This window comes from Bradysia coprophila, unplaced genomic scaffold (assembly GCF_014529535.1).
Source record: "Bradysia coprophila strain Holo2 unplaced genomic scaffold, BU_Bcop_v1 contig_476, whole genome shotgun sequence".
Taxonomy (NCBI): Eukaryota; Metazoa; Arthropoda; class Insecta; order Diptera; family Sciaridae; genus Bradysia; species Bradysia coprophila.
This window is the reverse complement of record NW_023503727.1, coordinates 620268-644286: the sequence shown is the minus strand read 5'-3', so window position 1 is coordinate 644286 and position 24019 is coordinate 620268. Positions and strand designations below refer to the sequence as shown.

The 24019-nt window shown below is 37.6% G+C and overlaps 4 protein-coding genes across 5 annotated transcripts in view; 1 reads left to right on the top strand and 3 right to left on the bottom strand.

Annotated features, from left to right (window-relative positions):
* The window catches only part of LOC119082602 (uncharacterized protein C18B11.02c-like), a 331234-nt gene extending 329922 nt beyond the window's left edge, over window positions 1-1312 (bottom strand). Inside the window, exons 1-2 of one of the 2 annotated variants that reach the window (XM_037192162.1) lie at window positions 1178-1312; window positions 641-997 (exon numbers count right to left, since the gene is read on the bottom strand). In XM_037192162.1, the coding sequence (XP_037048057.1) occupies window positions 641-997; window positions 1178-1210 (390 nt within the window). In that variant the 5' untranslated portion in view covers window positions 1211-1312. Of the gene's footprint in view, window positions 1-640; window positions 998-1097 lie in introns of both variants that reach the window. The other variant, XM_037192163.1, reaches the window with a different exon arrangement.
* A 316-nt stretch (window positions 1313-1628) lies between these two features.
* LOC119082607 (sm-like protein LSM4) lies at window positions 1629-2497 on the bottom strand. The gene is made up of 4 exons (XM_037192170.1): window positions 2372-2497; window positions 2266-2307; window positions 2098-2196; window positions 1629-2039 (listed from the first exon to the last, which is right to left on the bottom strand). The coding sequence occupies exons 1-4, from the start codon at window positions 2372-2374 to the stop codon at window positions 1731-1733; spliced, it is 453 nt and encodes a 150-aa protein (XP_037048065.1). The 5' UTR covers window positions 2375-2497; the 3' UTR covers window positions 1629-1730.
* Window positions 2498-4698: 2201 nt separating this feature from the next.
* Window positions 4699-11321, top strand: LOC119082606 (zinc finger protein 239-like). Its single transcript, XM_037192168.1, has 5 exons — window positions 4699-4854; window positions 9619-10085; window positions 10152-10219; window positions 10297-10491; window positions 10572-11321. Exons 2-5 carry the CDS (start codon window positions 9624-9626, stop codon window positions 10696-10698), a joined length of 852 nt encoding a protein of 283 aa, XP_037048063.1. The 5' UTR covers window positions 4699-4854; window positions 9619-9623; the 3' UTR covers window positions 10699-11321.
* A 5623-nt stretch (window positions 11322-16944) lies between these two features.
* On the bottom strand, window positions 16945-18560 carry LOC119082604 (zinc finger protein 62-like). The gene is made up of 5 exons (XM_037192166.1): window positions 18069-18560; window positions 17794-18013; window positions 17439-17696; window positions 17275-17379; window positions 16945-17210 (listed from the first exon to the last, which is right to left on the bottom strand). The coding sequence occupies exons 1-5, from the start codon at window positions 18476-18478 to the stop codon at window positions 17022-17024; spliced, it is 1182 nt and encodes a 393-aa protein (XP_037048061.1). The 5' UTR covers window positions 18479-18560; the 3' UTR covers window positions 16945-17021.
* Window positions 18561-24019: the final 5459 nt, after the last annotated feature.

Below are 24019 nucleotides of genomic sequence, written 5' to 3'. Positions count from 1 at the left end.
CGCTACAGATCAGTTTCGCTACAGATCAGTTTCGCTACAGATCAGTTTCGCTACAGATCAGTTTCGCTACAGATCAGTTTCGCTCAGGGCTTTTTCAGCGAATTTTTAATTCTGAAAAGTTCTGAAAAAAATCCGAAAAATAATTTCCACATTTTTTCAGAATTTTTCAGAATTAAAATTTGCTGAAAAAAGCACTGGTTTCGCTACAAAGCAGTTTCGCTACAGACCAGATTCGATACAAGTCAGTTATGCTACATGACATTTTTGCTGGGCCGCCCTCAGTTTAGGCTACTCGAATCATTTCAAAGACTGAGAAGTTTGTTCATCTTGTGCACTATTGCATTGTTGGTCCTGACGCTTTTTTTTAGAAAATTTGTGATAATCCGACTTACTGGGATTAAATATTCAACAGTCAGGAAGCAGCAGAAGCAAAAACTCGTTTACAAGGCAATGCCTGCCGAAACTGAATATTAAACGAGGCTGTCTTCTACCCTTTTAGAATGAATTAGGCCTATCAAAATGTACTTGGAGAACCCTCTCTACAATCATTGTAGGTCGAGACATGCAGCAACACTTCTTCTCGAGTTCGGTTACTTTTCAATAAATGTTTTTGTGTAGTGAGTCAAATGACCTAACAAACCTGATTCTCTTCAGCAAACGGTTCGATGATAACGGGTTCAAAGGCATCGATTTCGTCAATTGTTGGCTCGGGAGAATGACATCTGGCCAACGGCAGAACCACAATATTTTCTTCATCAACTGTCCTATAATCACCATGCTGGGTCTGCACATTACGAACCGCACGATTTTTATCAACACTGATTTTGCACTCCGTATCCGGCACGCCGCCGGTTGTCACTGCACCGATTTCACACATTTCACTCATTTTGATGCAGAAAGTTTTCGGATTTGGGACGAATTGATTTTGCACTCGATGGATGAGAAAATGATTTCCCTTGTTCACGTTCCACGGAATGAAAACTTTTGATGACGCGACCTAATTTTTTGTTGGAAATGGCAAGAGTGTTTATTGTCTTTATTTGGAATTTCAAGCGGAATGTTCAATTGAAAGCAATGCAACTGAGTTTTTGGTCTACAGGCTTCTTTCGCAATGGATAATGAAATGAATTGGTTAAATAAAAACAATTTTTGTCTTGCTATTTCACTGAAAACTCACGACGGTACGATTAAATCGGGAGAAAATATTCATTTAGAACCGATTCCGCAATAATCGAAATGTAAACACGAGAAAACCACGCAACAATGAGGTTATGTCGGTTTGTTTTTGTTTGGTGACGTTGGTGACATTTGACTGCTTTATCGATAGTACATCCAGAGAAAAATTTGCTAGCGGTCAATGACACGTCAAATTTGAATTTTGCAGGGAGTTGAACAAATATCCTTTACGGTCAAACCAATGTCAATTTTACGATTCTTGGGAAGTATCGATAAGTAGTCATTCATAAGGTGTGTCTAGTTTCAAAGTGGAAATAGAGGTCCGGTCCTCCTGGTTTCATTCGTTTTTGCATTACTCCAGCTGAAATAAAGCAAGCTCAAACCTAGATTCTCGTTTGAATGTAACACAATGGCCCTATGCCCTATGTTGCAAAGAAATGAAACAGCACCACTTCGAAAACATCTTAATCCAAGTCTTTTATTTAGAGCAGCATATGAAATCGAAAAACAACCTTAAATGTACCCGCCTGAACCTACAACTCTCAGTTCAAAATTTATTGTTTTGGTTTTCGATTGTGATTCATTTGACCACCACCACCGCCGCCGCCGCCGCCACCACCACCACCTTCTCTGCCTTGTTGTCGTCCTCGCTGTGCAAACGGTCGGTTGCCTCCTTGATTGCCACCACGATTTCCTCCGCGTTGATTCTGGCCACCTCGTCCACCTTTCATATCTTGACGACCACGCGACTTAACTTGTGCATCTTCTTTCACCATGTCAATGACTTCGTCGGGAATACGAAGGTATTTGATTGTACTGCCCCGGATGTAGCACTCGGGCATACGCCAAAATTTATCACCATCCTAACGGAAGGAAATCGATTGGTTGAATTCCGTCGCAAAAATCTGGCTCTCAATTTACCTTGGATGTGCAAATCACTTCTCTGAGATTGATGTTCATCCATGTGTCGCAGCTGACCAAATGTCCGTTGTATGTCTCTCCATTTTTCAGCTCGACCAACTGAAAAGGCAAACAAACAAATCAGCTAACGATTCCACCGAAAGACTATCATTTTATGGTTATGTTTACCATCGGGTGACTTTGTGCCGTTTTCAATAAAGAGAGAGGTAACTGAAACAAAATTTACGACATTAATCATTTGCATTAGCAGTTAAAGAGTTGAATCGCGGAATACCATCGTAATCCTTGTCTGATAACTTTGTCAACTTGATACGAAATGTACAAAATCGTTTGCAAACAAAATTTTACAAAATTGATTTTTTGGATGAAACTGTCACTTTGATGGTTTGACAACATCGACAAAAAGTTTGCATTACCGACATCGATCAAAATGTTGTTCAATTTTCGATCTACTCTACTCAAAATGTTTTATAGAGTGTTATGATGAAAGAGAAGAAGATATTTTGACATGTATGTCAAGGCAAGTTAAAATAAACTGGTCTTCTGTCCTCTCGCTCTCAACGTACCACGTTGAAAAAGAAGCAAATACTTTGACAAGTACCCCAAGGCAAGTTTTTTGGCACTTGTTTTCATGACGAAATTGTCGCAACTGTCAAATAAAGTTAGCAATTTCTCTATTGAAAATTGCGATTTATACATCTGTCGAAAGCCATTTAACTTGTCTCAGGATCATCTGTCAAAACATCTTGAGTGAAAAATAAAATTGAGAGTCGAACTCAGTTTACAAGCAAAATAAATCCTGAAACCCAGGGTTTTACCCAAGGTAATAAGGGAAAATAAACCAAATAAATCCAAGTCGAGAAAGCCATTCCTTTAACATTCTTCAGGCAAATACTGTAAAAAAAAAATGTGAGTCACGTAAATTCACCCGTTTGTGTCTGTACATTTGCATTAACTTTTCAAAGTTTCTTCTGCTACAATCGTATAAATTTTATTCGGAAGGTAAACAACAACTCTTACTAACTACTTTCACTGAACATTTACATATATATCCTCTTTTTGAGGTCATTTTCTCGTGGAAGAGTGTCACCATTAACCCTTTCCGGTAACTCTCGGAAAAAGTGATATGATAGGATAAGTCGACTTCGTTTCTTTTAAAAGTCATTATTCTCTGTGTTTCATATAAAAATTGATCACAGACTGTGATCATCAGAGTGGGAGTTCCGAAGACCAGTTAATTATAACTTGCCTTGGGGTACATACATGGTATTGCATATTTTTGACATATCACCCGAGGCAAGTTAAAATAACTGATCCAAAATTACATGGGTCAGAAATATTACATGTGTTCTAATAGCTAACAATTGGTGTTCTTTCATACAAATGGTCTGGATATAGTCATAAACACCCCCAATTCAAATTCGTAGTTAAAACACACTTTTGAAAGTTGACATGATATGTAGTCTGTAGTCTGTATCATCGCCCAAGTTGACCATGACCTCCATTTACACAATCTTACAGAGATGTATTTGGAATATTAGACTTAGTCGAGGGCCGGAAAATATATTTAACATTTTTTTAAAGAATTAATAGTTTCTTAAATCTAAATGCAACTTCCTGCCACGTCATTAATAAAAGGACTATAATTCAAGTCGAATGGAAATGTTGACCGCGAGCAAAGCGAGCTAAAATTTGTGGTTTCCATCAAGGCTGTATACTTTGGGGAGGTCACGCAGACCGCCATTTTATTAGATACGCGGGAACACACCACTTCTGATGACTTTACATATACAAAAAATTCACCACATCATCAAGACGACGAGAATCATCAGAGTAGGTGAATTTTTGTATGAAATCGGCCATTTTATCATCCCCAAAGTATACAGCCTTGGTTTCCATGATATAGATAATACCTTACGATAACACCTTACGGTGTGGATTAAAATCTTGAACCTTGCTGATTTTTTAGAACCCTTACATAACCTAGCCCCGTTGATTCGACACTGATAGCGGCAAAACGGCATACAATCGTTAAGCGAAACTTTACAAAATTGTTGAAATTTGGTACTGTTGTGGCGGAAATTTTCGTCGCCGCGTTAAGTTTGAAAGTTAACTTGAATGGAAATTTAGAGAAATTTTATGAAGCAGCCTTTAAGTTATCGTTTAAAAAGTGTTCTCCCAAAAGTTTCCTGTTCTCGTAGCATTGCTAGGATGCTATGTAAGATTTCTGACCCATGCCAAATTATATATCCTTTTCATGCTTCGGGGCCGAAAATTAGGGCAATTTTTCGAATTTTCTCGGGTTTCCGGCCCTCTGCATGAAAACTCACATGTGCACCTGTTTGGGACGGTTGATTAAAGGCACTTTCGCTTGTAAGCCTCACTTCGTTCGGCCTACAATCCGCGAAATTGCCTAAAATCAATCGTCTAAAACAGGTACACAAATGACTATTTCATCGTAACAGTCTATTGCTTCTTCAAGTTTCGATGATGCGAATAAAACATTTTCTTATTAGAAAAGTGAACTGGGTCCGACATCGATTTGTTTTGCTCTACGAAACCATCATGACGTACCAACATGACGGGTCAATAAATCTGTATTTCTGTACCCAGGTTCTGTCAAATGAGAAAAAAAGGTGAAACGTCACTATAGTCACTAAATAGTCAATAGCAATTAAATTATTATTGGAATATTCAAATCATCAATATATGAACAATCGATAAAGTGATTATGTTCAGCTGAATAATATATCAAAGGTACAAAATACGAAAATCATAAAGTGAAAATCAATTGTCCGATTGAATGAAACGGGTTCAGAAATTCGGTAAAATGTATCATTCCTGAGATTGCCTATACATTGAGTTGCCCCGGTGGCATTTTTTTTTTATTATAAATTTCAATATACGATGTCAGGCAGGTTTTAATCTCATTTAATTGTGTACTCAGTCAGTCGTTTACGAGTTTGATTGGTAATTAAAGAAAAAAATAATTCTAACAAACAATTAATGTGGCAATGTTTATGTGCTTTGGATTATTTATTTACTGGCATTGCCTTGCGGAACAATTGTTTTTAAAAAAAAATTGATTTTTTTGAAATTTAACTTTTTTTTATTTCACGTGAATTGTGTGATGTCGATGAATGAAATCACTAAATATTCCACGAAATTTTCGGTCGGAATTTTTTTTGCTTTTTCATTCAGTCGGTTTGTGATCAATCAGGTTGTACGTATATAATGACTGAATTGTTGCAATATCGTAACGTTAAAATGTTTCTTACAATTAGTGACTAAATTTTGATAAATTTCTACGTTCGATGAAAATCGATGTTATTTTGTTGATTTTTTTTTTTCGTGTGGATTTTAGCTGCGTGTTGGATACTTATCATCATTTTACAGCTGAGACGTATTTTATGTTTTATTGTCTCTGTTTGTTTCGAGAATGTTGGATTTGTATTTTTTTTGTTCAAAATGAGTTGAATTACGACAGAGTTTAGATAATCGACCAATTACAATTACGATTTACTGTATATCGTACAAGATCATTATGTAACTCACTGCAATAACAGATTTGATACATTATCGTAGCTAGCTTCTAGGAATGAGGAGTCGTTTCTTATTTCAAAGTCTTATTGTCATTCTCGAACATTTCTCCTTATTAAGCTCCTCACGGGTCAGCATACCAAATGCAATATTCAAACTCCTCTGAACCACATAATTTCCATTTTCCACAGTATTAATAAGCCTAGCATGCAACAGATATATGACAAAACACATACCACGTGCCAATGATCGTTTGCTTCCTAGTTACAAGTGAATTTAGCCGTTTAATTGTAACTTTTGATCGCATTAAAATACCTGACCACTTCGAGTGTGTAATGTGCATTCGCTTTGTAGCTGGAATTAAACGACCACGATCCGATCGCAATTAGTTGAAAAATTTTGATTCGAATTTAATGTGAAAGTGGCTGAAGTGAATTATTTCGCTTTTAATGGGCATCGGTCGAAATTTAATTGTTGACTTGATTTTGCTCACTGTCCATAACTTCTATCCTTTGCAATATTCCTGTCGGCGAAGTTCAATCACTTCCCAAATGTTGTTTGAATAATGAAAACAATTTGATATCGGTAAAACGAAAACGGTTTTTTTATCTATCGGAGAATAGTCCCATTAATGGCAACACTATTTTCAATATACGCGAGGAATTTCGTTGTCTATCTCAATGAAAGTGTAAAACAGGTATGGTCTATTGTCCGCCCGGAGGACATAAAAATTTGATTTTCGTACTTAAACGCACTCATTTTCATATTATTTTGACATAAAATCTGAGTGCGTTTAAGACGAATTCGCCGATCGACCATACCTGTTCTAGACTTTCATTGGTCTATCTGACAAATTTGACACGCAAAAAGAAAGATTAGATAAAGTTCGACTAGTGTGTTAGGTTAGTTTCTGTATATATTATGTCGAGATGTGTAAACAATCTGAATTTTGTGTGCAGAATTCTAAATCAGTCTGAATTGTACCGATGGTTCAACCGAGTTCTTATTACGGTAACCATCGTTACGAGTCCCTATTTCATTCGTTGACCCAAAAGTGGTGTGTAGTCAAAACGTGAGAACAATATTGAAAACACTCAGCTTTCGCATTTGATTCATAGATGATACGCAATAGCATGTTCGAATACAAATGCAGTAAAATTGTCGTTGAAGTAAATATATACTCGACCGCAACGTAATAATTATTCGTTGATCTCGCATGTGATCATGAATCAAAACAAGTGAAATTATTGGACGATAGATATTAGGCTCCTGTATAATGTAGACTTCACGCTGGATACCCTGAAACTTTGTCGAATTTTGTTTAGCTTGCAATACTACCGGCACATACAACACTGTAGAGAAGTCAATTCTATTCAATGATAGTGTTGGAGTTGAATCGGTTGTATCTGTATCTGTCATCTGTTGAAAACTGATCGACTGTTCAATTAAAATGTAACACCAAAGATGGGCGATATTGTGCACAGTTTCAGTGAATGATCCAACTGTGGAATTCTTGCGAAATTTCAAATATTCATTGCATTGCCGATCCTAATGTTTACGTTTTTAGCACCTACGCCTTAGTGCAAAGAGTTTAAACAGACATTGACTTTACGGTTGCCAGGAATCTCGCGCCGCGTCATTCACAATAATTCACATTTTGACACATTTTGTATAAGGAAGATGTCACTTCGTGAGTTATTGTGAATGACGCGGCGCGAGATTCCCTAACACAAAATACAGCAAAATACCTTTCGTATTCTCGAAGAAAACAGGAAGGGTGCTACGCTAACTGCGACGATAGATGCAATTGTATTTTGAGCCGTCCATTCCTGTTATCTCGTTTATGCCACCATATCCATTTTCATTCCTTCATCCATTTTTCTAAGGCCAGGTCCGTTTGTTTTCAACCCAAAGCCAGGTTACCTGAACCTGAATCATTTTACTTTGATCTGACCTGAATCAACCTGTAATCTGATTCGGCCTGAAAAATAATAACCTGACCTGACCTGGCTGTTTTTCAGATTACCTGACATTTTATGTAAAATTGTTCCAATTTGACAGTCAAATTTCTAATTAGAATTTACCTCCTTTAATCAGGTAATTTTAATGAGCTACCTGAACATAACCTGAAACTTTTCAGGTCGACGGTTCCAGGTTCAAGACAAAATTGACCTGTCCCAAGTCTTATTTTCATAGGCCACTTGCATACGATCATAGACTCAGACTCAGACTTCACATCTTGAGCTGGGGACCAGGCCCTGGTCCCAGTCAGGCTCTTTTAGAACAGCAAGGGAAAAGCACGTCGCGTTTCCTGTTACTCTTCGGCCATCCAAGCTGTACAGAGACTGTCCTGGTTGTCTCTCGAGAATTCCCCAGGCCAGTCTAAGGTCTGCAGCGCTGGGCCGCCACTCAAGTTGCTAGAACTTATATACCTCTGTATGTTACAGAGGTAACTAACAACAACTGCCGCCGCTCGGTCTAACAGTCGGACTAGCTACAAACGTTATCTTTCATTTAGTCAATATAGTCAGTCGAATTACCTCTCTGGCCAGTGCACTTACTACACACTTAGCGACCCGCCATCCTCGCGTTCCTTCCTTGTCGCTGTCTGTTCCAATCTGCGCGGTTTGGTGACGTTCTTCCTGCATTTCCATTCAACCTTTGCATATTCCAACAAGCTCAGTATCCGCCCTCATTCAAACGTACGCGGCTCATCCTACTTTACTCTGCTTCCGTGATTCCGGCTTTCACGCAACACCATTCATACAAACCATACCATTCATTCAGTCCAGCGCAACTTCAACGTGACACTTTCCATCCTGCCACTTTCCTGTACTGGAACATTACTTAAATTGACCTACCACCCACCATAGCCCTCGAACACGAAACTGCCATAATACAGCAGCCCTTCGTACCAAAAATGCATTCACAAAATTTCACCACAAGCTACAGACAATCCACGGTGAGCCAGTAAATGACGAAAGACGAGACCTCCAATTAGCTGCCACTGGGACCTCCAACGGTCTCATTAGAATAATGGACCTCCAACGGCCCGTATCACAATCACTCAGCTTGCGGTTCTGCTCATTCACACTGCTTCAGTCACTTTTTGATGCTCTTTCTCCACTTTCAATCTTCGTCGAATTTCGCAACTATTGGAACAAAAAACCAGCATACCCACAACCTTAAACCACTTCCCAGTCTATCAGATCACAAAACAACAGAAACCGAACAAAAAAACACAAAAATACTGAAAAATTCGACGAGCAAAAATTTTCACGACTACAGCCATTTTCACTCCGCCTACTACTCTTGCATACGATGGGCCACTTGCATACGATGATACAGCAAAAACACTTCCATTTTAGGAAGGATACTGCGTGAGTTGCAATCGTAGTACATGCCACTGACACTTCCACTCTGGATTCTTTCATCCACTTCGTCTTTCCATCCATGCATCTTACGATGATTTTTTACCTGTTGCCTTCAGAAAGACTCACAGGGGCTTAGAGGATCTTTTCCTTAGATTAATTTTGACGTCGTTTACAGTCAAATTTCATTTTTTTGGTGCAGGCTCACGTTCATCGTTAACAAACAGATCAGTCACTGACTGACAATCAGTCTCTATAATCTCTTTGTCTTAATGCGTCTCAGGTTCATCGAGGTCCATGTCAAGGTTCAGCTTCTACTGAAATTTAGCTCTACGCACACCTTGACCTTGACCTCGAAGCATCAAACTAGAAAAGAATTTTTTTCCGAGTTCAGGTTTAAATAACTAGCTCACAGTCAAACCTAACCAGTTGAAACTCACTTGTGGAAAATCGTCCGCTAGGTTTTTTTTTCTTGTCAAACCCTAGGCTGCATAGGCTTTTTCGGACATTTTCAGGCATCCATTCCGTTAATGTAACCCCATAGAACGTCCCACGTAGCCCACTTGGAATTAACATCTAAAATTTCCCGTTCTCTCGTTCCATTTTCCAGCGGAAATGGATGATTCAAACTACATGAACTATGACATAAACAACCATCAAACGTACGACACGCTAACCAGCCAATTAATCGAACCGGCGCCACAATACAACCAATGCGAGGTGCGACTGGAAACATTCGATCAAGCGTTCAAATCTCATGCTCTAATGCTGAACGATGACCGGAACCGGCCGAGTCCCATCGAATGTGATGTGTGCAAGAAATCGTTCACGCTGATCCAACATCTACGCATCCACATGCACATACACAACGACGAGAAGAAATTCCAATGCGAATTGTGTCCCGAGCAATTTGTGCTCGAAACGGATCTCACCAACCATATGAAACAGCATTCGGACAATTACAAGCCGTTCAAGTGCAAGATTTGCGGTCAGGCGTACAGTCACGAGCGGAATCTGAAGGTTCATCAGCAGGTTCACATCAACAATGTTATGTTTAAATGCGACCAATGTGATAAGGTGAGAAAGTGGTTGGGCGGGGCGGTGCGTTGGATTTTTAATCATTTTTCTTTCCACTCCAATCAGGAATTCAATCAGATGTTTAGCCTCAAGATTCATATGAACGTGCACAACAACAAACCTTACAAATGCAGGTAATTAACCGAGGACATGATCCCGTTCTTCCCGCAACGGGCGAGCTCACAAACGTTTGAATTGTTTCCTTTTGCAGTTTATGTGAAAAAACATTTTCGCAATCGTCCAACTTAAAGAATCACCTCAACGTTCATAACGGCCATCGGCCGCACAAATGTGACGTTTGCGGCAAGGGCTTTAATCAAATCTCGAGCTTACGATCCCACAAGTACGGGCATACAGGTGACAAGCCCCACAAATGTACGGTTTGTGACAAGACTTACACCCAATCGTAAGTGTTCCGTTCCGTTGCTGTTTCAGTGAATATTTCAGGCGGTTTGTCGATTACACGAAACAATTATCTGCTTTCAGGTCGAGTCTGAAGGTACACATGAACATCCACAACGGATTCAAACCGTACAAATGTCATATCTGCTTAAAGGAATTTACGGATCCTTCAAATTTCCGGAAACACAAAGCAACAACACATTCCGTTTAGACCATACCACTGCTGCATGACTGTATACTACATGTGGGTGGAGGGAGAGAGAGAAAGAGAGAGAGTGATGAAACCGGAGGTACTTTGTTATTCCGTCACCGAACCAAACATTCCATGCAATCTTGCCATTGTTGTCACATTCCACTCGGTTGTTTTTGATCCCACTGCTGTCCGCTGCGTATTTCATCAATCTCTCACTCTATCTATCTACCTCCGTCTTATCGACAATTTGCATGCATACCTATCATCGACATCGACAATTTTCACCGGATTATTAGTCTCACCAATTTTTTGTTTGTTTTCGGTTTAAAAAGACTTTGCATGTCACTTGCGTGTGCAGCGTCGACTCATCCACTTTCCTCTCGCACACTGACCCAATGTCTGCCCACTTTCGATTCCAACTCGCAATTTGATTGTTACCCACCAGGATGACAAAGTGGTTGAGATTGGGTCAGCTCACTGGTCGGGGTGTTCGCTGCACTCAAGCAAATAGATATAGTGTCAGGATTGAGGTCTGGTCTACAATCAATTCCTGCTGTTGTGATAACAGATGTTTGAGAGCTGGTTAGCTTGGGTGTGAAATGTTTTCTCGAAATAAATTAGGGAAATTCGTCAAATTTCGGGAAAGGCACAACTAATGCACAGTATGAGTCTGGTTCGGTCTGAGCGGAACCCGAACGTGAACTAAGAACTAAGATCGGGTCGAACCTGATATGAACCTGAAATTTTCGATTTCGGGTTCAGCCCTAACCGAAACCGAGCCTTAATTGGTTCGACCCGATTTTGACTCGAACCTGAACTTTCACTTCTGGATGGATCAGGTCGGGATTTTTAGTGAAAATTTGAGATTTCTGGTGTAAAAATTTCGGGTTTCCCGAACCGGACCTGAAAGTCAAAGTTCAGGTTCGGGTTCAGTTCGGGTTGAACCCGAAATCGAAAATTTCCGGTTCAGGTCGAGTTCGGGTCGAACATTAAATCTTAGTCCAGGTTTGAGAGCCTGAATTGAAATAAGTCAACCCGAACCCAATTCTAGCCCTAAGCAAAACACTGTTCTTCACGTCTCCCGTCCTGACACTCAGCTCAATGTTTTCAATGAAAATGCACCCACGAATATTTTGATATTTGATTGCAATGGACCACCAATGTTGTCGATGATGTTAAATGCAAAAACAAAAATAGAATGACTGCAGCCCAGACCTAATATTGATTTAGTTATTCGATCATCACACTCTATAAGTATTATAGTTATTATTGTTGAGAAAGTGTTTTTATTGAACTCAAGAGAAGAAAAGAAAAAAATTCTAATTTTTATCAAAAGACGCAACGACACCGACCGTTATTCTATTCGTCTACTTTGAATTATTTTTTATTTTTTTGATTATTGAATGTGGAGTTTTTACTGTTTTAAAAACATCTTGTTTCTTAGTTGCAATATTTTTTAATTTAATTAAATGTTTTTTTAAGGACCGACGGCCTGTTTCGATATCAGTGCCTCATATGGCCACGGTTTGATGCCTATGTCACATTATTGTTAGAAGTGATTTAAGACGAAAACCGTGTTCGTTCTCGTGCTTTCGTTTGCTGAGTTGAGCCCTATTTTCAATCATGGTAGATGAAACTCTCTGGAAAATGGCGTCATTTTTGGTTCAAAAGTGACGTCATTTTCCATGATTGGAAATAGGGACCCTGTTTGAGATATCCGTTATGAGAGTAGGACTAGTACATATGTATCTCACCCAGCTTATATAAGCTGAGTCAAAGGGAAGTGAAGTTGGGGACAATTTGACAGAAAAATTTTTAACTTTCACGTTTCACTGACACTTTGACATCAGTTTGGTTTTTCTACAATGTAAGTTGCATGAGATTTATACACTTGGTCTATATCTTTCTTACATAGTCGTAGCAGCGCTCAAAGGCAATAGGACAAACATTTTTTTCTTTCACTTTCGTTGTCTTTAATCAGATGATCGTTGTATGCGACGGGGTGAAAATAAAGGGCAGAAGTTTTCACAAGTCATTTTTAATCGACGTAAAACCATATTCTGAGTAACAAAAAATGTTCTACTCAAAAGTCGTCAAAATCGAAGTATTAAAAGGGCAGTCAGTAAAATGCACTATTTGATCCAGGGCCTATTTTTGGTAATTTTTTTTGGTAAAATTTACCAAATTTTCCAAAATTTACCAAAAATTTATTTGGTAAATTTTGGCAAATTTGGTAAATTTAGAAAAGCTTTGGTAAACTTTTCCAAAAAATTGGTAAATTTAGGTAAAGTTTTCCAAAAAAATTTACCAAAAATAGGCCCTGATTTGATCTCTGCAATAGTTTCATTTAACTTACTAAGTACCGACGAAGTGATGCATTTCGCCTTGTATGGTTAAATCCCTCGCCTTCGCCTCGATCTGCAAACGCCACACTTGGCAAAATAAAAAGTTCCAAACAAGGAAGCAATCTACTTACGGGTCGTAAATCGTCCTTAACATGTAAAATCGATTATGAAACTCGGAATAACAGTCAAACGTCATGTTTTCCTGTCAAATCTCGACTGCGCTTCGAATCAATAAAATTTACAGGCTAGACTTTTCAACTTTTTATCACTTTTGTGTATGTTAGAGCTGAGTGGGCTGCCCATAAAAGTGGGCTGCCCACGCCCATGGGCATGCCCACGGGAGATGGGCATGGGCATTTTTCAATTTCGTGGGCATAGGGCGTAGAATGGGCACTTTTCAAAAATGTGTGAGCCCAAAACTTAAGTCTTAAGTGTAGTCAAGATTTTCCGTACGATGTAATATTCATCAAGAAATTTTAAAACGGCTTTCGCACATAAAATCGTGTTTCCAACTCATCAATTTACTAGAATTTTGCACGAACGATGTGCTGTCAACCTCAGTTTCGCCTCAGATTGACAATTTTCAAATTTTTTGCGAAAATTTCCGATGTGGGCCTTGGGCATGGGCTGGGCAGTGGGCATGCTTTTTAAAATTCTTGGGCATTGGCTGCGCCGTGGGCATGTTTTTTTTTAAATTATTGGGCTTTGGGCAGGGCGGGCATTAAAATTAGGTATGCCCACTCACCTCTAGTGTATGTGAATATCTTGCAATTTCAAGGTTCAAACTAAAAAAGGAACCTCTACGAGCCGAATAGATGTAAAATATTTGGCGAACGTCCGTTTAAGGTGATTTTTGTAAAAAATTATTTTGCACAAAAATCGGCGCATTTTAAAGACTCTGAGTAGAACAATGTTTTTGCTTCTTAGTCCGTCGTTAAAAAATCCCTTTGTGAAAACGTCCATCCAAAATTGAATTTTTTAGGCACATCGTAGTCCTAAGAAAGAATTTATCACTTGGTGGTCATAAAGTTAAAGCAAAATAAAATGATCGAGTCTGGTTTTTGACAATTTCAATCGTCAAAAACCAGACTCGATCATTTTATTTTGCTTTCATTTTACTACACCGATATTACGTATAATTAACCGTAAGACATAGGTTTCAAATCATGGCCGTATGAGGGACAGCAGGTTCTCGGTCCATTTTGTTTTCTGCAAGAGAGCAAAATGTTTACCGTTTTTAGCAAAAATTTAAATAAAAATGAAAATGGAGAAATGAAATTTTAGTTAAATTTATTATTAGAATGAGATGAACTTTATGATTAATTGATTCGTAGAAATTTAAATTTTATTTATTCTGTAATTGTTTTCCCTATTTTTTCTTCTTCTCTTTCTTATTATTATTTACTGCTATAATTATCATTAAAAATAATATTTTTTCTGGTGAATTTTTTTTTTTTTGAATTAATTATTCGTTTTAACCTTTTGTTTGTTTTTTTTGGTATAATATAAATGACCACACTGTGGCCTTTATTTTATTATTATTTGGATTTGGAACAGGGTAATTCAGAGTATTTTTGTGCAAAAATCAATAATCTATTTAATGCGCGTGGATATTTTAAAAATTGAAGCAAAAATGAAAATATTTTATAGAAAAATTTGAAATTAAAATTTAAAAAAAAAATTATTGGAATCAATAGAGCCGACGCGCGATATATATACAACATATTGTTACGAACATATGGTACAAATACCTTAATTGTATTTTTAAAAGAAAAAAAAATATTTTAGGAAAAAGTTTGATAAAAAAAACGAAAAACGTGAAAACGCTCTATGTTAAAGATGAAAGTGAGCAAGAATTAAAAATGTTTTTCAAGTTATACAACCTGTCGTTTTGTGATCAATTTGGCTTATTCAGTTTGCTTCGCTGTGCGTTATAAAATCGCAAAATTGGTCATCTGAAGTTTGGTTATGTATCAGTCAGATGTTCATAATATCCACTGAATGAATGTATGTATCCCATACAGGGCCTATTTTTGGGAAATTGAATTTTCCAACTTGTCAGAATTTGACAAAATTTGCTAAAATTTTCCAACATTTGCCAAGATTTGCTAGAATTTGCTATCCGAAAATTTAACAAATTCTGGAAAATTTTGGAAAATTTTAGCAAATTTTGTCAAATTCTGACAAATTGGAAAATTCAATTTCCCAAAAATAGGCCCTGATCCTGGCCCTGATCTCACGCAATCGTTCAATTAATGCACCAGAGCCTAACGAAAAAACATAAATCAGATTGAGGTGGGTCAATACAGGTATGACAACTGACAACTGGTCTCAATTTTCAATTAATTTGTCAGGAGCCTAGTAGGACAAGCTTATGACGTGTACGAAAAAATTCCACTTTTCAGCACGAGTCACTAACGACGTTTCAAACGCAAAATAGTATTCACTCTTGTTATACAGCGTACAAACCATACTCGGACTCCACAACGGAAAATGTCCTTCACTGCTCTAGTTGAAATATTTTAGGCTGAAACTTCGGAAGCCGTTGAACGTTGAACGTTGATCTTGGAAAAAAAGTCGGAAATGGCATTTTTTTCTGGTGAAAACAACACCCTCAAAATGCAATTTCCAACTTTTCTTCCATCGTTGAACAAATAACTATTTCAGAGAATTAAGACATTCTTCCGCGCAAGCCTTTTGAAGTAGTTGCAAAGCTTGTTGCATAAACTATTTCCTTTTTTTCAAATTTTGCAACTTCTTTTGCAACTACTTCAGGTTGCTCCCAGTCTTTTGAAGTAGTTGCAAAAGTTGTCGCAAGAAACATTTTCCTTTTACGAATTTTGCAACTTCTTTTGCAACTACTTCAGGCGGGTTTCCGCGCAAGCAATCAATTCTCGTCTCGTTAGTAATGGCATGGTTTATCGTTAGAGAATTGAGAATCGTTTCGTTGTACATGTACAGGTAAGGACAATAGATTGTGGGATTTGTTAAATACTTGGCCGCAATGTAGTCTACTCAATTCACGCTATATTAAGCAATGAAAGTCAACTTTAGTCATGAAACTATGAGCTCTTCGTACTTCGTACGGGTCTAAAAATTTACGTACTGACAGATCCGTTGTAGCAAAGGCTCTATAAAGGTATAGAGCCTTTGGTTGTAGTGGATACTACATAAATATTTACCTTGACATAACGAGCTGGCGCCTTAGCACTTAATGTTTAATAACTTCCCAGTGGTGCATTAACATCACTAACAGTGCAATGATGCAATTCCCCTTTTTGCTCCCTCGTTTAAGGCGTTACCATGAACAGCGCTACCATGCACTACTCGAGATGCAGAGAGACTTCAGACTAACCACAATCATCTTAGCTAATAACAATTTTTACGCAACACAGTGTGTGAGATCAATACCCTCTCTAGCAAACAAACTTCGTCTTGATGCTGTCAAAATACCACCTTATTCCTTTGTTTGTAGAATCATGCACTGTTGCCTAATTTCTAATTTTACATGTAAAATGCAAAGGCTACGTTGCATGTTTACCCCCTTAATAAATGTAGTTAGGTTGCTAGAGTGGGTATTGGTGAGACGCTTAGCAAAGGGTTTATTATTCGGATTTGTATGGAGAATTTTAGGAACTTTTTTTAGAATTTTTAAGAATTTTGAGGATTTGTTTTTAGTAATTTTTTTAATTTTTTAAAATCAATGAATTTTATGAATCGACATTTACACGAATACGGGCCATGGGTTGGGCCACGTAAAATTTATTAAAAAAAAATTATCGAGAATGAAGGACCAGGGCGAAGGGAATCAAGAGGTTTAGAAGAATAGCCCTTGAATGTCCTTCTGAAACAAGCAAGATGAAAGATGCGTTGTGTGCCTTCACTTCACTTGGTTCTCTTGAACAATTTAAAAATCACATTAACATTTCCATAGAAGTTTTAATTCAATCGATGATATTTATCAACTTCAATCTTTGAATAACACTTTTAACTTCCCTAACTATCGACTGTATAATGTGCCGTTTCACAGTGCTCTTTCAATTGATGCACAGTCGCAAACGCCTTTTCACACACTGCACAACTATGCGCTTTCTGTGACTGACTCTCCTTGGAATGTGACTTAAAGTGTGACATCATATTGTAACGCTGGGCGAATGATCGGTGACAGATTAGGCATTGGTAAGGCTGAAAATTGGAGCGATAAGATGGCAAAAAAATATTTACAAAAAAAAGCAGAGGAAAATCAAACCTTTTCATTGGTGTGCACACGTTTATGCCGATTCAGATGCGATGTCGATCGAAACAGATGTCCACATTCGTCGCATTTCTTCTCTCTCACATCATCGTGGGCCATCTAAATGCGAATCGTTCAATATCTGACAAACAATGGTCGTCGGACTCTCCCACACTTACCATGTGCATTTTGAAGGAAGACAGATGAGTGAATTGCTTCCCACAAAATTCGCAAACATAAAATCTTTCAAGGGTGTGCGTGGCCATATGCCGTGTTAGAGGATTTCGAGCCTTGAATACCTTTTGACATTCCACACATTCCAGCGGATTTTTGTTTTTGTGACGATCACGATGGTCTTTGAGTCTTTCCTTATCGGCGTACAAGCCGCCACAGATATCGCATCTCGTTTCGTCAGAATGGATGCGCTTGTAATGTTCCTACAAAAATGACGGGGAATCAATGAATGGTTTCGTGTATTGGAAACTCATCGGGACCCAGTTTTGGACTAGTGAGTGGCCGTGTCGGGACACTTACTTTTATCGCAACTTTGTTTATGAACGTAGAGTTGCACAACGAACACTTTAATGTCGGAGTTCCTTTAGATATCTGTTCAAATTGCGGTTGCTGTTGTTGTATCATTGTTGTCGTGTTGTAGTTAATGAATGTACCGGGTACTGGTGGGTTTTTCGTGATTGAATTATCTTTTTTCGATAGTTTCCTTGCGGTGTGTTTGTGATTTCTCAGATCTGTAAAGCTAACAAATCTAAATGTCAAACTGCAGTTCCATGGACCATTTGATCTTCTGTTACCTTTCGAAATTCCTCCTGCATATGTTGCAAGACATCGATGGAGATTTAGATTGTTTACGCTGCGTAGCTACTGTTTCTTCCAAGTCGGGTATGTCCGTTGACGTCCAGCCATCATCTTCATCAATGTCTGCCTGTTTCTCCAATGTTTTCAGCAAAATCGTTCTCAGATCATCTTCTAATCTCGCAGCATTCATGTAGAGTTCATCGTACTCATCAATTTTTATCATACAATTTTGACAAACGACTGTCTGATAGTTTGAACGGCTTATGTCGTCGGATAAATCATGGCCCACGAATTTCTCCAAATACGAGAGAATATTCGTTTCGCTGTGTTTCGATCGCAATGATTTAACATCTTTGCAGTAAATGTTTGTTACGAAACCGCACACAAAGCATGGAAGTTCCTGCATTGGAGCTGGGAATGTTATGCTATTTTAAAACTGATTTCGACAATTTTGTGTTTTTCCGTAGAGGATTCTTATGTTGACATTACAGACAGTTAACTTTCTGTCAAATGCTTATCGCCCTCATCTAGCATAGAAGTATGTACTATGAGCAAAGTCCCAGCAAAAACGTATGCGAAACATTTCGTAGTATCAAAGTCGTGCTTTGGTGGAATTCATGTTTTAAACCTTTAGACAATGTTATGGAGTTCAAAGTATATAAACACTGAAGACATTACCTTCCGTATATTCAAATACTTCGATAGGGTTCAGGTAGCCGAAGGCTTACATGGCATTGTAATGATCAAAAAGATCATAAATAAAAGGCTGGTTGGGGCGGTTTATAACACTTAAAATTCATAGCGGAGAGGAAGAGCTTTGCTATAGTTGCCAAAGCAGAACTATTGTTCGATGTGTTCGATGCTCAAAATTTAATTTATGATGCGACAAAGCTACATTCATAGCACTCTCCCAAAGTTTGTTCCGACAATCCGACAATATTAATTCGCATGGGCAGGCAATAACATAGAGTACAGGGCATGCTGCGAAAATGATTCCTTAATTCGGAAACAATTTTGAGATACTCGCAAACTCACTCGTGCGTTGCTGAGCAACTTGCTTCGGTAACGGTAACCATTCATGAGCGCCGACGGAGAAACCTCGGCGGCGGCTAGCCGAAAAAAATTTCTCGGCGGCGGCGAAAAAATCGGCATGAGCCGGCTTAAAACGGCTCGGCTGGAGGTTCCTTTTAACTTTTTTTCAAAATAAAAACGTTTAGATAAATTCATGGAAAATGAACTAGTAAGCATGAAAATGAAATTGTACGGAAAGCGAAAATGTAGGTAGATTAGGTTGTTCAAAGTGCAAGTGGAACTGGTCTTGTTACAAGCAAGTCTCTAAGTCTAAGGTTCACTAACACGTCAAGTTTTATTGCCTCAAAACTTGAACTAAATGGAAAATCATGCTCCGGTACACTCATTTAACTCATTAAGAAAATGGTTTTCGAGAAGAAATCGAAAGCTCACGAAAATCAAGTAAAAATTGAAAAGAAAAAAATCGAGAAAATTCGCAAAGATCGATAAAGTTTTCTCAAATTTGTGAATTAACTGATTGTGCGCCTTCGGCTCGTTCCGCAAAGGTCATACTTGCCAAAACAACAAACTTAGAAGCGAGGACGTAATATACCATTCTGGAAAATTCATGAAAATTCAAGAAAATTTTCAAAATTTTCTTAATTTTGAAAAAAAAAAATCAAATGTACTTGAGCTGCTTAGGATCAACAAGAATCTCGGTTTTCAAAATTATTTCACCCATTCACCTTTCGAAATCTTTATTTCATTTTCCAGCCGTTTCAAGCCGGCTTGAGCCGTGTTTTTGACACCGGCTCGGCTGCGGCGCGGCTTGCTCAAAAATGGCCGGCGCCGGCTTATTTTCGGCGGCGCTCATGCCGGTAACGATAGTTTCGACAAGTGTAGTTACATACCTCGCCTTCGCCTCGGATATGTAAACTCTACATTTGTAACTACTAACAGTTACCGAAGCTTGTTGATCAACAACACACCTGTGAGTTTGCTCTTATCTCAAAATTGTTTCCTCGTGTAATGAATCATTTTCGCAGCATGCACTGCAACTTACTATTACTTAACATGCGTATGCACGGTAAAGTGCACTTTACGTCACTGTTTGTGACAGTGAAAATGCACTTAGTAAGTTCCGGCTCGTTCCGCGAAGCTCACACTTGCCAAATAAAAACTACAAACTTACAAGCTGTAAGGATGTAGTATACTATAACGTAATAACGAAAACACGTCATATTGACAACATATACACAGCAAGACATCATTTGTGATGTCACTCAACGCACTTCAAGCAAAAGTGATACTCTAAATAGGGTACTGAAACTTGACAGTGCTCCATACAAAATTTTACACTGTAAAAAGAGTGGTGATAAAATTTCATACAAAATAGTACTCTATTTGGCAGCTGTCATTAATAGCATTTTTGCTTGAAGTGCGTTGTGTCACTGCATCTGAAAGAGGTAAGGAATCTTAAATAAATGTTTACAAAGTTTTTTATGTGCCATTAGTAGAACACTGTTTCAGTCTGTTTCTGTTTACTTCTTTTAAAAGCATTCTTAAGATATTGTACTTCGTTAGTCTTAGCATCTACTGTAACGTTTATTGTTTGTTCGTCCGTTTGTTGTGTCATATTTGTTTTATACTGGACTGTATTCAGCTATGAAAAACTTGATTAACGCCACTTAATGATGAAAAGTTAAACAAGACGCGATCTTATGTCCTTCATTGCAAATTGGCTGCTAACCCCGCGATTTTTCATTTTCATGCGTTTATTTGTCGCGTGAATTGTTTTGTCCGTTCGCGTCGGGGATGCATTATTGTGACGCAATCCTTTTTTGTTTGTAAAATTGTCTTTCTAATTTTGGGCGAGAATATAGAAAGTATATACAGCAACTGCAACACCAGCACACAGAAATTGAGAACAGAAATCACCAAAAACGATGTTCCTTGTAACCTGCTCAAAACCACGAAACTAATTCTGTAATTACACCTTGCATATTGTTCCATAGTTTCGGTGATTACATAATCATGAACTGAATCGATAGTGGAGGTTCGTGACGCTAGTTCGACTTCCCTAAAAAAGGAAAAAGAAAAACACAATTTTTGATCATTTATCAGAGTTTTTAATGTCCATCGACGCACCCAGTGCATTAAGTGATTCCCAGTGTATGATAACTTGGCGCAAAATATTATAAATGAAAACATCTTATTTGACTGGGAACATCGATGACTGTTAAGGCTCGAAAATGTCTCAAAATGTTCTGAACTAAAAAAAAACCACTGTAACTGTACGGTATGCAGACTTGGGATAAAGTGTCACTTGTAGTGCTTGCTTAACTCTAGGCATTACCCAAAACTTCCAAAACAACTCATATCCCACAAAAACCTCAACAGAGGAAGAGGTGACGCTAGCAGGGGCTATTTAGTTGAATTAATTTGCAGAAATTCGCCAAAATTCGCCAAAATTCGTCGAAATTCGCCGAAATTCTCCCAAATTAAAAAATTCAAATTTTGAAAATTTTCTTCCAAATTTATGTTTTTTGAAATATTTTGCTAGTTTTGTGATATAGCATAACAAAAATATGCAAGAATCTACCAAATTCACAAATATATGTAAAATTCACAAAATTAGGACATTTTTCATCGTTTTTCCAAAAAAAAGCCATCATGGCTTCCCGGTTAAAAATAGATTTCTAGAATGTCTTGGCCAAAAATATGTAACTAAGTTCTACGATTCTTTGAAATTTCTTAAAATCATGTATAAATTCACAAAAAATCGAGAAAATTCGTCAAAATTCGTCAAAATTCGCCAAAATTCGTCAAATTCTCCAAATTCGCCAAAATTCGCTGAAAATTCAACTAAATAGCCCCTGGACGCTAGTCCTCTGAATTAAACTTCCAACCACTTTTTTTAACCAAGAAAATTTCAACAAGAAAATATGTCGACCAAAATTTTACCGACGAGATTTTACGACGAAAATTTTACATAAAGAAAAAAATTGCATCACAAGTGGCAGATGCTGAGAAAAGCCCTCATTAGACAATAATCATCTGCCACTTTGTGACGGATTTTTTTTTGTAAAATTTTCGTCGTAAAATCTCGTCGGTAAAATTTTGGTCGACATATTTTCTAGTTAAAAAAGTTTTCTTGGTTAAAAAAATTGATTACGGTTAGGCTCAGAATGCATCACCAAAACTGATATCAAATGTTTTGGAAGTTTAATTTAGAGGACTAGCGTCACCTCTTCCTCTTTTGAGGTTTTTGTGGGGTTTTATGTTACGATGAATCGACATATTTCGAAAAATGTACAAAGTTAAGTCCTAAAGCTTTAACATTACAGTTACATTCGATTAGAATTATAACACGCATTGAGAATGGTCAACATACCAAGAAAGTTTGTGAAATTGTTGTATGTGCTAGGACGCATAAATGGGACATGTCCTTTTTATTACGACTCTATAAGATCAAAAGTGCTCTTTTCTCGAGGCTCATACGTTTTATGCATCGCTCATTTTGTTTTCTTCTGTTGCTCATTGGCATTTATTTGTGCGACGTTCTTCAATCTACCATATGTTAGTGTAATATTGAATCGAATCTTGGCTCAACTGGGTTTCGCCGAATATGTGTTTTTGTTTCTTAAGACTATCGTTATCAGTGGATCGACTTTGATTTATAAGAACGACATTGTAAAAGTTATGAACATGGCGCGGTTCTTGTACGAAAGATTTAGCACGGATTTTCTCGCAAATCGACAATTCCTTCACTATGTGACCATCAGAAAATATACTCTTCTTTTTCAAGCAATTTGTCTCTGCGTTGAATGGACGATTTTCGGTGAAACTGTTTTTCGTGGCAGCAACAACTACAAGTTTTCCTTCATTTCATCGTTTTTTGTATTTTTGTACGTTATGTGCTACGAGACATTTTACGTCTACGGAATATTTTTGATGTGTTTCGGAATACAGAAGATTTTGAATGAAAATCTATTTCGTTTAATAAATGACTTGAAAACGAACTCCAGTCCTAAGGATAGTACTATGAAAGACTTAGCCGAAATTGGCATCTTGTTAAAAATTGTGACCAAATTTAAAGTGACCTTCAATCGTGGATTTTTTGTTCAAATTTTTTGTGTTTTATATTTTTCAGTCTTACCAATACTGAGTCCGGTAAGATATTTCTTAAGAAGTAAAAATTATGTCTTCGGTTAAATTTATGTTCAACGCCTCTGTTATTCCATCTATGTAACCGTTTCAAAACCGTTTCAGATTTTTTACATATTTATATTGGCGTACAATCAACAGGGGATAAGTTCTGTACCAACTAATGTTAGATTAATCGAACGTCTCTGTCTAGTTGTGTATTTCACACTTGATTTTTCCAGCATTGTTTCATTGGCCCATGCTGTTTTTAAGGAAGTACAGATCAAACCTAACAAAACCAAAAAAAAATAAATAAAAAGAAATTAAATTGTTTGCAGACTGGAAAAACATCTCGCATTTTACATCGACTCATAAGAATAAACAGTAAACATCATTGTTTAAGGATAAATGTAAGAAATTTATATAATCGAATCATTCACACAGTGTTTTGTCAGTTTCAATCCTCTTCTCACTTTTTAATACGTAAACATGACGAAAAATTATAACAGATGGAGTTGTTGGTGAGGTGGCAGCAACGCCATCTGTTATCTTTTATATGGCAATATGACAAAATCCCACAGGTCGTAATCAACTTACGAAAGAGCGTAGATGGCACATTACAGTCCAGACTATGATAGGAGGTGTTTGAAGGTTTTTTTTTTCAATTTCAGGCAGAATTACTGTCCATACAACTGTATGAAGCAGATGAGTTCGAAGTAAAGCAGACGTTTAAAATTTCTAAGGGACTTCTTGCAACGGTAAAATATAGAAATTCTGGTCCAGTCTCGAT